This window comes from Callithrix jacchus, chromosome 8 (genome assembly GCF_049354715.1).
Source record: "Callithrix jacchus isolate 240 chromosome 8, calJac240_pri, whole genome shotgun sequence".
NCBI classification, from domain to species: Eukaryota; Metazoa; Chordata; class Mammalia; order Primates; family Cebidae; genus Callithrix; species Callithrix jacchus.
Window position 1 is genome coordinate 103,973,026 of NC_133509.1, and position 16,223 is coordinate 103,989,248.

The 16,223-nt window shown below is 49.1% G+C and overlaps 1 protein-coding gene and 1 long non-coding RNA gene across 11 annotated transcripts in view; one reads left to right on the top strand and one right to left on the bottom strand.

The window, feature by feature from the left end:
- The window catches only part of ACTN1 (actinin alpha 1), a 109,044-nt gene extending 106,975 nt beyond the window's left edge, over nt 1-2,069 (bottom strand). For 6 of the 10 annotated variants that reach the window (XM_035260809.3, XM_078335233.1, XM_035260808.3 and 3 more), the window contains exon 1: nt 1,724-2,069. In XM_035260809.3, coding sequence (XP_035116700.3) covers nt 1,724-1,828 — 105 coding nt within the window. In that variant the 5' untranslated portion in view covers nt 1,829-2,069. Of the gene's footprint in view, nt 1-1,000; nt 1,587-1,723 lie in introns of those variants that run through there. The other 4 variants (XM_078335236.1, XM_078335235.1, XM_078335234.1 and 1 more) reach the window with 1 other exon arrangement.
- On the top strand, nt 1,176-5,520 carry LOC103795816 (uncharacterized). The gene is made up of 3 exons (XR_013521299.1): nt 1,176-1,273; nt 2,643-2,931; nt 3,923-5,520. It is a non-coding gene; the product is annotated as an uncharacterized LOC103795816 (long non-coding RNA).
- Nucleotides 5,521-16,223: the final 10,703 nt, after the last annotated feature.

Consider the following 16,223-nt stretch of genomic DNA (forward strand, 5'->3'; position numbering starts at 1 on the left):
CTTCACCCTGAAATTATTAAAGCGCCTTCTGCCTGGTGCCCCATAGGGATCTCCAAATTACCCACTCACTTTTCAGCTCCACCCACAGCACCCATGGTCCCAGGAAATAAGCCAAGTGAGTGGGGGTCCATCTGCAGCCCCCCCTCCCCCAGTCCTCAGTTCTTACTAGGAAGATGACAGGAAGAGGGGGAGTTTAAGCAACTGGCACATTACAAAGAAGTCAGTTCCAAGTCAGGGGACCTTCCCATGTAGGTCCGATGTAGATGACCGATGTCGCCGTATAGGGCCCGGCCCTCCACAGGCCTTGGGCAGCGGGGCCCAGGTCATCCCGCTTTGAGGAAGCCCATTGTGTGTGTTTTAGATTACTTCTGCCTGTCTGATGAAGTGAGTAAAACGGCTCCGTTTCAGGGCCTAGGATTCCTGAGTGAGCTAATACAGGATGCCTTTGGCTGAAAAAAAAAACTTCAGTCGGCTCTATAAACTACCCCCCTTTTAAGTTTAAAAAAGGGAATGAATGTTACCATTTTTGGACATGAGCGTTCTCCCTCAAGCCCAGCCCTAACCGCACTATCCAGAGGGACGCGCCATCCTGCCCCCCCCACCAACCCCACTCCCAGATCAGCCTGGGGGTGGGGAGGGTATGAAACGGGGAGGGACCGGATGGAAGCGGGCAGCCGAGAGAAGGGGGAGGGAAGGGGTATTCAGGGTACGTGGCCGCCTGGGGGCAAGGGCTCACCGTGCAGGCAGGAAGCAGCGGTAGGGTAGAGGCCCCCTCCCCCCACCACCACGAGTGGTTTCTGACCTCTTCCTGCCACTGGCCACGGTGCCAGTCCCATCGCCAGCTCCGAGCCCAGCTCCCGCGGCGGGGCGCGCACCCGCACAACGCGCCTGCCTGGGATGCAGCTCCATGGCTAAGTAGGGATCCCCAGTGACTGGCCCCAAATATCCCCTAAGACAGACCCTCGTTCTAGAGCCCCTCAACTCGAACCGAGCTGCCCACCTTTGCTGGGGGTCGGAGGGGCAAGACGTAGACGCAAACCCTGTGGGACTTAACAGCTACCAACCCACTGAGTTAAGCAATAAAATGGTCTGCGGTCCTGACCCCGCCCCCACTGGGCCCGCGGGGGAGCCCGCGTACGCCCCCCAGTTTTCTCCGCCACAGCCGCACTCCAGCTGGTCCTTCTCTAGGCAGATCCAGAGGCGGCCGCCGATCTCTCCGGCGCTCTCCTTTCGGCCTGGGGGACCGCAGGGTCCCGGGCTGCCCACCGCTCAGGTACTGAACCCAGGGCGGCCCAGGAAGCGGCGCTGCCACCGCACGCCATATGGAGAGGTGGCCAGGGGCGGAAGGGAAGGGAAAATCGATCCGGAGCAAGCAGCCCGGAGCCGGGGTCTCAGCCCCAGCCTGCTGAGCACCGCCCCCGCGCACAGCCCACGCGGGGATGGCTGCGGCAGCCGCAGGGTGGCCTGGACCACCGACCCCAAGGAGACCTGCCCGCCGGCGGCACCACCTCCCCGCGCTCCGGCCCGGCGTTCGCGGGCTCCGGGGCAGGGGCGCTCCCGCTTCCGCCAGGCGCCTGTAACCCAACACCCCACCTCGCAGCGGCCGCGCCGCCCCCGCCCCTTCCCGTGCGCGCCCGGAACCGGTTCAGAGCCCGGGGCCGAAAGCCCGGTGGACAGAAGCGGTCGCGGCTGGGGGCTGCGGCGAGCGGGGGCAGCTGCTGACCTTTCTCTGCTGCTTCTCCCAGGCGGGGTCCAGGAGCAGGTCCCGGTCCCAGTCCTCTTCGGGCTGCATGTAGTCGTTGGTTTGCTGAGAATCATAATGGTCCATGATGGTGCGCGCGTGCTAGGGGCTGGATTTCTTCCTCCACCTTCTCTCCGAGCTACGGCGGCTGCCCTGGCGTGGGAAGGGAGTAGGGCTGGGCTGGGCTGGCGGGGCCCGGGTCGCTCCCCTGCGCCCGGTTCCGCCGCGGCGCTGCTGGCGAAGGCTGCTAGTGGCGGCGACAGCGGCGGCTGGGCTTGCGGATTGCCTATCTCTGGGCGGGCGCTCGGACCTAATCTCCACGCACACTAAGCGAGGCGGACACACTCGCGCTGCGGGAACCGAGGCGGGCGGGGGCGGGGGAAAGGGGCAGAGCCCTCCCGAGGCTCTCCATTGGCCAGGCCGAGTTGCCCAAACTTCCCCCCATCGCCTCTCATTGGGAATTCCTGGCATCCGTCAGCCGGGCTGCGGCGCATATAGGTGGACTGGGCGGCCCCCTCCTAGCGCGCACACCCCCGCCCACTCCCGCGGTGCCCACTCCCCCGCGGCTCATGTGACGCCAGCTTAAGCTGAACGGGACCGAAGCCGGGAGACGCCTCCCGAGCTCGGGGACCGAGTGGCAGCGCGCTCGGGAGCCCCAGGAGCCGCCGGGATTGGACCCGTTCCCCGCCACCGTTATTGCGCTCCCACGCGCGCTCCAAACCCTGGTGTGGGCGGGGGCTGGAGAAGGGACGCGAGGAAACCCGAAGAACATTCATTTTCTCTTTCCCAGGAAACCTGGGTCTGGGCAGGTCAGCACCCTAGGAAAGGGGGCGGGGTGGGGCAATGGAAAGGAATTTCTGGGGAATTTCATGACTCCACCGTTTCCCCTCACCCCCACAAGGCGCGACCCGGCTGATCCCTGCCCTGCAGAAGCCCGATTTCTCGCCAGCAAACTGCTCTCCGAGGCTACCCAGCGTTCCCGCCACGCCGCAGGAACCCTTCCAGCTCGCCCTCGAGCTCTGGGGACCCCTCCACAGCGGGGCCTCCTGGAATTCCCTGCCGGTCTCCGCGAGCACACTAGGCGGGCTGGTGCAGCCGAAACTACCTTCACCTGGCGGTGTCCTCCCTCTCCCTCAGAGACATCCCGACATCACCCTCAAAACTGGAAGGGAGGACCCTGAGTGACCTAGGTAAATCGACTCCCACATGCACACACCTGACAGATGGGGAAACTGAGGCTCAAAGAGCCGAGCGCAGAAAAGAGCTTGACTCCGCAGGCCAATCCTGTAACCTTATGCCTGACAAACAAAACCTTATAATTGGAGGAGGACGGACGGCGGGAGTGACTAAACAGCTCTAACTTCTGCCTGCCACCTGCCAGGATTCCCCTCCCCGGGTTTAGTAAGAGGAGAGTCAAACGCGCTGATGCCCGGGAAGGAGCAGGCCTCGAGTTCTGGTGGGCTCCTCTATGGGACCCTGGGGTCCGAAGAACAGTGGCAAATAAACCTCTCCTAGGTTATGCACTCTATTGTGAACAGCAGATGAGCCAGTCTTGCATGCCAGCCCGCACCCAGCACATAGTAGAGCTTAATTTATGCATTTGAGACTGGCTGCAGTGGCGGTGGCTCAGGCCTGTAATCCCAGCACTTTGAGAGGCTGAGGGGGGTGGATCGCTTGACCCCCTGGCCAACTTGGCAAAACCCCGTCTTTACTAAAAATACAAAAATTAGCCAGGTGTGGTGGCACACACCTGTAGTCCCAGCTACTTGGGAGGCTGAGATGGGAGAATCCCTTGAACCTGGGAGGTGGAGGTTGCAATGAGGCTGTTTTCATCAGTGCACTCCAGCCTGGACAACAGAACAAGACTCTCAAAATGTATACATACATATATGCATTTGGCCCTTTATAGCCACAGGTTTCAGTGCCTGCAGATACCTGGGCTGACTGTGAGGGGCTTGAGCATCCTCAGATTTTGGTATCCTTCGGGATACTGAAATCAATACCCTGCCAATATCAAGGGAGGACTGTATTTGTAGAAGGAATGGCTTGCATCAACTGCAAAAATTAAAATTAAAAATGCAAATATGTCAATTCAGAGGTGAGTGAAGGATTTGGAGGAAGATCACTGACAGGAAGGGCCTTGATTTAGGGGCTGGACTTTGTCCTCTACCTTCTCTCCAGGTGACGAGGGATACCGGAAAGGCCACCCATGGAAAAGGGGAAGAAAGTGTCCCCTGATTCTCAGAAGAGCCACCGCTGCTGTTGGTAAGCAGATATTAGGTGGTGTCACTGGCCACATCATTCATCAACCACAGACATTTGTGTGAGTGTTACCCTTCAGCACTGTGCCTTCCAGAAGCCCCTGGCTGAGGAAGCACTGCTTCTGAGCCACAGAGACAGCTGATTTATGGACTATTTTATCACTGCTTCTAAACTGTGGCACTAAACCTAACACAGAGGGTAATGGTAGTGCTGTATCCATCCATTCATTCACTCAATAAATATTTGCTGAGCACCATCTGCGTGTCAGGGAATGTACTAGATGTTATGTATATAGAGATGAAAAAGCCATAGTCCCTGTCCCACACAGCCCACCAGACAGGCACAGAAACAAAAATATGATGTCATGAGTTAGATGGAAGGAAAGAGATCTGACAAGGGTATTGTTGGAACACAGTGGAGGAGCACTGGACCGCGTGGGAAAGGAGGCTCCAGGCTTAACTTTTTGGAGGAGGTGAAACTTAAGTGAACCTTAAAGAATGAGAGTCAGCCAGATAGAGTGTGGGAAGTTATTCCAGGCAGAAGGACCAGCCTTAGCTAATGCACAGGGACAGGAAACTGCATGGTATACAAAGGAATGTCTAGCATCTCAATGTGGCTGGACTAGAAATCCAAGGCTGGGAGGGGTAAGAGATGGGGCCAGAGAGGTGCACAGCAGCCAGACCATGAAGGCCTCGTGTGGATCTAAGGCCAGGTGGAGTGTGGATCTAAGGGGAGCAAGGATGGCTGGAAGCTTTGGCACCAGTTGCAAAGCTGTTGCAATAATCCAGGTCAAAATGGAGAAGCATGGATAGACCAGAAATACTTAGGGGATGAGACCTAAGAGTTTGAGGAGACAGAATTGTTTTTGTTGAGAGATCCCATGTACTTTACCTGTATTAAGTTCCTCCTGTGAGGTGGGAGTTGTGTCTGTCTTACAGAGAAAACAAACTGAAGCTCGGAGAGGTAGTAACTAGTCCAAAATGGACCAGTATATGTGACTCCCAGACCCATGCCTTTAACTCCAGTGGTTCTCAACCCTAGGATATTTTAACAGCTCCCCCTCACAAGGGATATTTGTCGACGTCTGGAGTCATTTTGGGTTATGACAACTGGTGGGTTCCTACTGGCATCCAGTGGATGCAGGCTAGGGATGCTACTAAACATTCTACAATGGATAGGACAGCATCTCCACAACAAAGAATTATCCAGGCCGGGCACAATGGCTCATGCCTGTAATCCCAGCACTTTGAGAAACTGAGGGTGATGGATCACTTGAGGTCAGGAGTTCGAGACCAGCCTGGGCAATGTGGCAAAAACCCATCTTTACCAGAAATACAAAAATTAGCCATCCATGGTGGTGTGAATCTGTAGTCTCAGCTACCTGAGGGGCTGAGGCAGGAGGATTGCTTGAGTCCGGGAGGTCAGGACTGCAGTGAGCCATGATTGTACCATCACACTACAGCCTGGGTTACAGAGCAACACCCTGTCCAGAAATGAAAGAGAGAGAGAGAGAGAAAGGAAAGAAAGAGAAGAAAGAGAAAGAAAGAGAGAGAGAGAGAAGGAAGGAAGGAAGGAAGGAAGGAAGGAAGGAAGAAAGAAAGAAAGAAAGAAAGAAAGAAAGAAAGAAAGAAAGAAAGAAAGAAAAGAACGAACCAGCTGAAAATATCAAGAGTGCTGGGGTTGAAACCCTGCCTTAATCATCAGTTTGTAGTTTAGATAATCTGGTTGGGAACAGAATCATGGATTGAGTTTGAATACACTGAATATGGAGTGCTCTCAGAATGTCCAGATTCCGTGTCCAGCAAGCAGTTTGACTACATAGCCCTGACCTCAGGCAAAACAAGAGCTGAGAGTCATCTGCATATGGATGATATTAACACCATGAGACCACCCATGAAGAATGCCCAGATGGAGACGAGAAGAGGGCAGAACACTGAAGAGCAACACTTAGGGACAGCAAAGAACAAGAACCCCTGAAGGAAACAAAGAAAATGGCCATCCAGGAACAAGGAGAGCCTGGAGTATATGGTGTTCTGGTGGTCAAAGGAGTGAGGTTTCAAAGAGTAATTGACAATGTCAGATATGCTTTAAAGGTCTGGAAAATAAGGCCTAAACAGTGTTCTTGGATATGACAGTTGAAAATTCATTGGGTGACCTTGGCCAATGGAATTTTGGCAGAGTAGCAAAAGCTGTAAGTTTTAAAGAGACACTAGGAGTGAATCAATGGAGACAGTGAATATAGAAGGAAAAAGAAGTAGCTAGAGGAGCAATAGCTAGAGGTAGGTTCTGAGACCAAAGGAGGATTTCTCTTAAAACTGAAAAATGTGAGCTGTTTGTTCTTTGAGAAAAAGAATTCAGTTAAGTAAGAGGAAAAAGTTGAAAATGTACGCAAAAGGGAGTTGAGGGAGCCAGGTGCAGTGGCTCATGCCTGTAATCCCAGAACTTTGGAAGGCCAACGCAGGTGGATTCTCCTGCCTCAGCCTCCTGAGTAGCTGGGATTACAGGCACGCGCCACCATGCTCAGGAGTTCGAGACCACCCTGGACAACATGGTAAAAACCAATCTTTACCAAAAATACAAAAAATTAGTCAGGCATGGCGGAGTGCACCTGTGGTCCCAGTTACTTGGGAGGCTGAGGTGGGAGGATCGCGAGAGCCTGGGAAGTTGAGGCTGCACTGAGCCATGATTGGGCCACTGCACTCCAGCCTGGGTGACAGAGCCAGACTCTATCTAGAAAAAAAAAAGGAAGGCCAGGCGCCGTGGCTCAAGCCTATAATCCCAGCTCTTTGGGAGGCCGAGGCAGGTGGATCACGAGGTCAAGAGATCGAGACCAACCTGGTCAACATGATGAAACCTCTTCTCTACTAAACATACAAAAAATTAGCTGGGCATGGTGGTGTGTGCCTGTAATTCCAGCTACTCAGGAGGCTGAGGCAGGAGAATTGCCTGAACCCAGGAGGCGGAGGTAGCAGTGAGCCGAGAGGTACCATTGCACTCCAGCCTGGGTAACAAGAGTGAAACTCCGTCTCAAAAAAAAAAGAAAAAAAGGAAAGTAGTTGAGGGTCAGCACAAAGTTCTTGAGGAGATAGGACCATATGGGTGCAAGGACACAGGCTAAGGGATGAGCCACGGAACAAGAAGAAAGCCCCTAACGTGGCTGGGTATGGTGGATCATGCATATAATCCCAACACTTTGGAAGGCTGAAGCAAGCGGATTACTTGAGCCGAGAAGTTAAAAACTAGCCTGACCTCCCAGCACTTTGGGGGGCCGAGGCGGGTGGATCATGAGGTCAAGAGATCGAGACCATCCTGGTCAACATGGTGAAACCCCGTCTCTACTAAAAATACAAAAAATTAGCTGGGCATGGTGGTGCGTGCCTGTAATCCCAGCTACTCAGGAGGCTGAGGCAGGAGAATTGCCTGATCCCAGGAGGCGGAGGTTGCAGTGAGCCGAGATCGGGCCATTGCACTCCAGCCTGGGTAACAAGAGCCAAACTCTGTCTCGGAAAAAAAAAACTAGCCTGACCAACATGGTGAAACCTGTCTCTAAAAATACAAATATTAGCTGGATATGGTGGTTTATACCTGTAGTCTCAGCTACTTGGGAGGCTGAGGTGGGAGGATCATTTGAGCCCAGGAGGGAGAGGTTGCAATAAGTGGAGATCGCACCACTGCCCCCCAGCCTGGGTGACAAGAGTGAGACCTGGTGTCAAAAAAAAAAAAGAGAAGAAAAGAAAAAGACCCTCATCTGAGAAGAGAGGAGGGGGAGTGATAATGAGTGAGGATGCCCACGGTGTGTGGGAAGATGGTCAGGAAGCGCATGGAAACAATAACTGATGAACGTATCTTCTCAATAAGGGAGGCCTTGAGGATGGATCAAGGTAATGGACTGACCCATCTTCTCACTCATGGCCATCACACTGTCAGATGGTACCGGGACTTTAGTCTCAGTATAACACAAACTTTTTTAGAGAGAACAAAGTTGCTGAAAGTGTTGAATCTTTAGGGATGCTAATGTATATGCATATTTATAACAGCCATTCTCTTTTTAAAATTGGACATAACAGAGTCAAAAATGCATTAATCAAGTACACTGATCTTACACATCACTCAGTAGAATTTTAGTAATCTACACCTGTATAACCTCTTTTCCGGTCAAGATATAACTTGTTTCTAGCACCTCAGTTTTTCTCATGCCTCTTCCACTCTATACTTCCAGTTCATAGAGGTGCCCACTCTTCCGACTTCCTATCACCAATGATCATTTTTGTTCATGAGCTTTTTATAAACACAGTATGTATACTTTGGTTTCTGGATTTCTTTTTTTCTTTTTTGCTCAGTTTAATGTCTATAACATTCATTTATATTGTGGCTTGTATCAGTAGTTAATTTGCTTTTGTTGTTTAGCATTCTATTTTATGAGTAGATCCTAAGAAATTTATCTATTCTCCCATTGATGGGTATTGTTTCCAATTTAGAACGTTAATGAATAAAACTATGAACATTTTTATGTGTGCTTTCTGTGAACATACACATGCATATCTCCTGGATATTATACCTAAGAATGGAATTGTTGATCAGGTGTGATGGCTCACACCTGTAATCACAACACTTTGGGAGGCCAAAGCAGAGGAGGATCACTTGAGTCCAGGAGTTCAAGACAAGCCTGGGCAGCATAATGAGACCCCATCTCTATAAAAAACATGAATAAAAATAACAATAAAAAAGTAGAGGCTGGGTGTGGTGGCTTACGCCTGTAATCCTGGCACTTTGGAAGGCCAAGGTGGATGGATCAAAAGGTCAGGAGTTCAAGACCAGCCTAGCCAACATGGTGAAAACCTGTCTTTACTAAAAATACAAAAAAACTAACCAGGAATGGTGGCAGACGCCTATAATCTCAGCTACTCAGGAGGCTGAGGCAGGAGAATTGCTTGAACGTGGATGGTGGAGGTTGCAGTGAGCTGAGATCGTGCCATTGCACTCCAACCCAAGCAACAGTGTGAGACTCTGCCTAAAAAAAAAAAAAAGAATAGGATTTCTGGGTCATAGGGTAGACATATGTTTCACTTTAGTAAATGTTGGCAAACTCTTTTTCAAATTGGATGTAAGAATTTACTCTCCAAGAAGCAGGATGGGAGAATTTCAGTTGTTCCACATCCTCCTAACACCTGGTATTGTCCCTTTTCTTTTTCTTCAAAGTTTACCATTTGGTGGATGAGTAGTGATCTCTTTTTATGGATTTAATCTTTTCAAATGCACAATGATAATCTGAATTAAAAATGCCCATTCCTGATACCATCGATTCTAATAGCAATTAATTCTCAATTTATTAGCTGCTTAAGGTAAGGGACAATGGCACACATATTTTGTTAATTCCCCAAATTTCATTCATTCATTCAACAAATACTCATCATGCCGGTGTTCTGTGCCTAGCACTGTGCTGGAAATAAAGGCACAAGAGTGGCCAAGACAGAGGTAGCCCTGTCCATCTTAGAATAGGCAGTTAATGCTCTATAGTCAGTGAATGATTGTTTAGGGAGAAGGCTATTAGGTCCTGTGTAGAAGCTGTTTTGTTTTGGTTTGCTTTGGTGAGAAGCTGAAAAAGGTCTGCTTTATATGACTTTTCAATTAAAAGTTTAATAGAAACAGCTCTTACAAAAGGTGAGGTGTGGTGGCTCATGCCTTAATCCCAGCACTTTGGGAGGGCCAGGCAGGCAGATCACTTAAGATCAGGAGTTCAAGACCAGCTTGGCCAACATGGCGAAACCCCTTCTCTACTAAAAATACAAAAATTAGCTGGGTACAGGGGTGCATGCCTATAATCCCAGCTACTTGGGAGGCTGAGGCAGGAGAATTGCTTGAACCTGGGAGGCGGAAGTTGCAGTGAGCCAAGATAACGCCACTGCACTCCAGCCTGGGTGACGGAGCAAGACTCTGTCTCAAAAAAAAAAAAACACACACACACAAAATCCCTGGGATTACGTGTTCAGCCAGAGTGGAGTGAGGTTAGACTATGAAGGAAAATGGGCAAAGTGGAGAGATTCATCTGGGAAACAATACAACTCTTTTCTTCTCAGAGGCTCAGCCTGTATTGTCCTTTTTTCATCCATCCTTGGCATCTCTCTGTGTGCAATGACAAAGGAAGGAAGATTGTGGGCAGTTCTTGCCAGAGTTCTTGTTACACCAGTGGGTGTGAACTGAGACTCAAGAAGTTTGCTGAAGTCAGTGGCAAGGAGAATTGAAATTCCTTCTACCAGTCAGAGTCTTTCTGCAGAGCTTCTCAAGGAACGGGAAACTCCCAACTAAGCAGCAGCAGCTGAGACCACAGCCTAATTCATCAGCAGCCCTCCAGGCAGCTGTGCCACCACAGGCCAGCTGGCAATGAGTCACTCAGAGAGGCCTAGGTGCTTTGTTGTTGGAAGAACCTACCCTGGAGTAGATGACCCAGCTTCCCTTGGAAAGGAGGAATGATTATGTCTATGGGTTCTGGGAAGACTCATCCAACACCCACTTTGGGCCGGGCAGAATGCCAGGAGATTCAAAGGAGTCTCTCAAACCTCATGGTTTCCCTGGTACAAAGCCATAGGCTTCCTCCCCCAGAAGTCATCCATCCAACAGATAGTCACCAACAGGCATAATCTGAGAGGATAAAAATGAACTGGATTAGGCTGGGTGCAGAGGCTCATGCCTGTAGTCCCAGCATTTTGGGAGGCCCAGGTGGGTGGATCACCTGAGGTCGGGAGTTTGAGACCAGCCTGACCAACATGGAGAAATCCAGCTACTCAGGAGGCTGAGGCAGGAGAATCACTTGAACCCAGAAGGCAGAGGTTGTGGTGAGCCCAAATCAACCCATTGCATTCCAGCCTGGGCAACAAGAGCGAAATTCCACTTAAAAAAAAAAAAAAAAAAAAAAAAAAACTGGATTGACACATGACATAAAGAAGGGAGAATGCCAGCCCCATGCCTGGCATGCAATGGGCCACCTCAATGCTCATGAGTTTCTTTTCCACCCTGCTGTGGGTGACTGACCATGCAAGGCCCGGTGCAGAAATAGACAAGTAGGATCTGCGAGATTCTGGAAACTAAAAGCACTATGGACCTCCCGCCCAGAGACCTAGCCATTGCCTTCCTTGTGTCCTGAGCTCTTCTCTAACCTTACAGCCTAAGGGTAATAGGCTCCTATGAGCTCTTCCTAAGAGCTCAGGGCATGGTAGTCATTAGAGTGTTTGTAGAATGCTAGAAGGAGGTACGAAATAAATCACTATGGTTTTTTTGGTTTTGGGAAATAAATCACTATGGTTTTTTTGGTTTGGGGCTTGGGAAATCGGAAACCTTAGTTTTGTCCCCAGTCCCAGTAGCAATGTAATTAATGGACTTACCTTCCCTGAAAGCCCACAGCATACCATTTGTAACTAAGAGAGTATAGGTTGCTTTTAGTCCTTTGTCCATATTTTCTCTTACACTTTCTCTATGAAGCCTCACCCCTCTTCTTTCTCCCACTCAGTCTAACATGGGTCCTAGGACATCATAGGTGCTCCAGTTCAATATTCCCTGAATGAAAAATGGCATTGACCAAATTCCATCTCACTGCCTGTTTCCCCGTCAATCCATGGGAGGCTTGGGTAGGCCAGTCCTTCACCATAGTCCATGAAAGCACTTCCTAAGTTCTTAGGCCTCCTGAGAAGTTAGTGGTAGTGAAATTAAGTTGGCTGTTCCCCTTCCCATGCCCCAGCCAGCAGCCCTCAGCCAGCAGCCACAAGGATGAATTCCTCTGTACCAGCTTCTGCTTCATTGGAACTGTCTGCTGTAGGGCCAATTCCTCTCCCTCCCACCAGAAATCAGTGAGGCAGGGAGGGAGACACTCGGCAGTTTCCCTCAGGTGGGATCTCTAATAAGAGGCTGGCAGAAAAGTTCCTGTTCTTCCCATACTCTGCCTAGCCCTCAGGTCTCAGGTGAGAGAATATCTGGCCTATCTGGTACACTCTTTTCCCTAGTGATAAGGCATATATATCTCCCCCAGATGCCAGGGATAGACCAACCTGGAACCTCAGTAATCTCTACCTTAGATGGCTACCTTGAGGTCAACTCTGGGAACAGAGCTAGTCAGGCTTGAGAGCTGCTCAGCCTGGGCCCTCCAAGAAGGGCTGGGAGCTCTTCCCCAACTGCCTCTTGTTCCCAGCAAAAATCAGAGCAACACACCCAAATCACAGCTGAGAAAATAAAGACCTAAATAAATGGAAAGATGATTCATTATGTTCATAGATTGGAAGAATCAACAACCCTCACTTTAGTGCCTAACCTGCAACACAGCATTGGCCTTACAAGTTACATGTTCAGCCACTAGCTAAAAAGTCAATCTGTCCAGATCACTTCCATGGAAATGATGGGATAGCTTTTAGGGGCAGGTATTGTTATGTGGGAAGCAGGATAAGGCCAGGAGACCTAAGCTCACTGGGCTTCAGCTTACTCATCTGCAGAATGACAGGGCTGGATTCCCCAGACAGTCTTTAAGCTCCTGGTGATAAGTCCTGAATGCTGTTCTAAGAACATCTGTCTCCAGCTCCTCCTTCATATCTCCAGTGACAAGAGGATCTGAATCTTCTGAAACAGTGTTTCTCTACCTTGAATACTAAGCAAGATCCTTTAGAAAGGATGCAAACCCTCACAAAGTTACTTAGTTTTCATTTTATGTTCCCTAAGTGTGGATGAACATAGAACTAGGCACAAAACTTCTTAAGGTTTGGGGCTTACAATTAACTATAAAATGAAAACAAGGTTACAAATTCTATTTAAAAGAAACTAGAAAACCAGTAAGATTCAAATTAGCCACATTAATTTAAATGTAACCGTTGCTATTTGCTGAAACAAAATTGCTACTCCCAGCATGATTTAGTTCTGACTGTGGTCAAGCAAGTGGTTCTTTCTGCCTTGGGGATGCGGGTATCACCACGTGCCAGGCAATGACTCAATTCTCCTACCACTTTCTCTATTTGAACTACTGCATCAGGGCATCATTTAACCTTCACTTAATGAGAACACACTGTAATGCATCAAGTTCCCTCTGCTGTTTTCTCATTAGCACTGAACAATTAAAGTTAAAATTTTTTTTAAATCTTTGTACCAACAGGATCCTTCTCTCAAATTTCAATGTCCTTATCTATAACACAGAGAGAATCACTTCCATCCCACCTAACTCACAGGATGGCTGCTCCATTCATTCATTCATTCAACTATTTTTTATTGAGTACCTACTATGTGCCAAACACTGTTTTGGCACAGTGGATGTAGCAGTGACCAGAATGGACACAAGTCCCTACCTCATGGAGCTTACATTTCAATTGGGAGAGCCTGGTAAGGAAATAAAGAAGTAAAATAATGTGATAGTGTTAGGCTCTAAGAAAAAAAAAATATGTGTGTGTGTGTGTGTGTGTGTGTGTGTGTGTATATACATACACATATATACATATATATATATATATACATATATATATGGCAGAGAAGGGGAATTGAGGGTTTGGGGAGACGTAGAGGGAGTTTACATATTTTAAACGGAGTGTTCAGGGAAGGTTTGTTGAGTAGGTAGCATTTAAGACCTAAATGAGGTGAGAAAACACCTCATTTAGGTCTTAAATGAGGAACAGCCAAGAGATCACAGTAGCTGGCAAGAAATAATGCACATGAGACACACACGGAAAAGTACAATGCAGATGTGGGTATAATAGATACCTGTCGTTTTGCTGCCCAGCAACCATTTCCCCCTCCTGGCAACCATAACTTGATATTCCTCTGGGAGTGCAACTCTCCTGCTCCAATCCCTGGGCTTCAAGTAGAGTTAACCCCACACCTAGTCGACAGGGCTGGGCAAATGAAAGGTCTAGCCAATCAGAGCACAACGATTGGGTTAGGGCATGGGACCCAATCAGAATGAAGGACGCATAATGAAACCTTTTTTTTTCTTTGAGGCAGGGTCTTGCCCTGTCACCCAAGCGGTAGTGCAGTGGTGCTATCACGGCTCACTGCAGCCTTGACTTCCAGGGCTCAAACAATCCTACCATCTTAGCCTCCCAAGTAGCTGGGATCACAGGCATGCACCACCATGCCCAGCTTATTTACTTATTTATTTATTTAGAGACAGAGTCTCATTCTGACATTCAGGCTGGAATGTAGTGGCATGATCTCAGCTCACTGCAATCTCCACCTCCCAGGTTCAAGTGATTCTCGTGCCTCAACTTCCCAGGTAGCTGGGATTACAGGCATGTGCCATGATGCCCAGCTAATTTTTGTATTTTTAGTAGAGACAGAGTTTCACCATGTTGGCCAAGCTGGTCGCAAACTCCTGACCTCAAGTGATCCACCCACCTCGGCCTCCCAAAGTGCTGGCATTACAAGTGTGAGCCATCGTTCCCAGCCCCACTTAATTTATTGTTATATTTTGTAGAGATTGGGTCCCTATGTTGCCCAGGTTGGTCTCAAGCAATCTTCTTGCCTTAGCCTTCCAAAGGACTTGCTGGGATTACAGGTATGAGCCACTGCACCTGGCTTTCCCCTCCCCACCCCCACCATGAGACTCTTGCTGGCACGCCTGGGAGAGGGGCACAAAGTCTTCCCCAGCAGTAAGGATGATGTGAGCCTGGACCTTTCAGAAGTCACCACATGGAAACTGAGAAAAAGGCCAATGCAAGAGACGACCCATCTAAGAGGTGAAGAGAAACCAAGTCTCAGTGACATTTTTTATTTTTTATTTTTTTGAGATGGAGTCTCACTCTGTTGCCCAGGCTGGAATGCAGTGGTATGATCTCAACTCACTGCAACCTCCACCTCCTGAGTTCAAGCGATTCTCCTGCCTCAGCCTCCTTAGGTTGCTGGGATTACAGATGTGTACCACCACATCCAGCTAATTTTTTTGGATTTTTAGTAGAGACAGGGTTTCATCAAGTTGGCCGGGCTGGTCTCAAACTTCTGACCTCAAATGATCCACCTGTCTTGGCCTCCCAAATTGCTGGGATTACAGGCATGAGCTACCTCATCCAGCCCCCAGTGACATCTTTTGATGACTCGTATCTAGTTATCTCTACCTCTAGTCTCCACAGTTACGTACACCAGTTAGTTCCCTTTTTTGCTTAAGCTGGTGTATTAGTTAGTTATCTATTGCTACAGAATTTAGGGGCTTCAAAGAACAAACATTTCTTATTGCACAGTGTGTGTGGGTCAAGGATTTTGGAGCAGCTTAGTGGGGTGGTGCTGGCTCAGGGTCTCATATAATTTCAGACTGAATGTTAGCAAGGACTCTGGAGGCTTGACAAGGCCTGCAAGGATGTGAAATCACATGCTGGTCCACCTATGAGTCTTTTGACAGAGCCTTCAGTTCCTTGCCATTCAGGCTGTCCTTCGGCTGTTGGAGTGCTCAGAACATGACAGCTGGCTTCCTCCAGAAGAGCCACTTGGGAGAGGGCCAGTAAGGGGTAAGCCTCCATGCCTTTTATGACCTAGTCTCTGGAGTCACACATGATCACTTCCCACTTATTCTATTTGTCGGAAATGAGTTATCAAGTCTAGTCTGCACTCAAAGGGAGAGGCATTAGCCTTTACCACTTGAAGGGAGGAGTATCAAATTTACGGACATCTTTTCCCTCCCTCCTTCCCTCCCTCTCCCCCTCCCTTCCTTCCGCTCTTCCTTTTTGCCTTCCTTCCTTCCTTCTTCCTTCCTTCCTTTTTCTAACTGTATCTCACTATGTCACCCAGGCTGGAGTGCAGTGGTGCAATGACAGCTCACTGCAGCCTCAAACTCCTGGGCTCAAGCAATCCTCAGCTTCTGAGTAGCTAGGACTACAGGAATGCACCACTACACCTGGCTAACTTTTTTATTTTCTGTAGAGAAGGAGTTTCACTCTGCAGACTGGTTTCAGACTCCTGGCCTCAAGTGATCCTTCCACCTCAGCCTCCCAAAGTACTGGGATTACAGGCATAAGCCACTGCACCTGGCCCTGCAGACATACTTTCAAACAATCACACCTAACTTGAGTTTGGTTTCCTGTCACTTGCAACTAAGAGATTTCTGATAGATATTCAGGAGTTTATCAAGTTGTGTTATTGTTGTCAGAATGCGACTCTTGGTGAAACAAACCCAAACCAACAACCAAGGAAGTGCTAACAAAGCACATTTTATAAATGCTCATTTGACCCTGTCCTACCCAAGCTCAAAAACTCCCAAAGGTCCTCA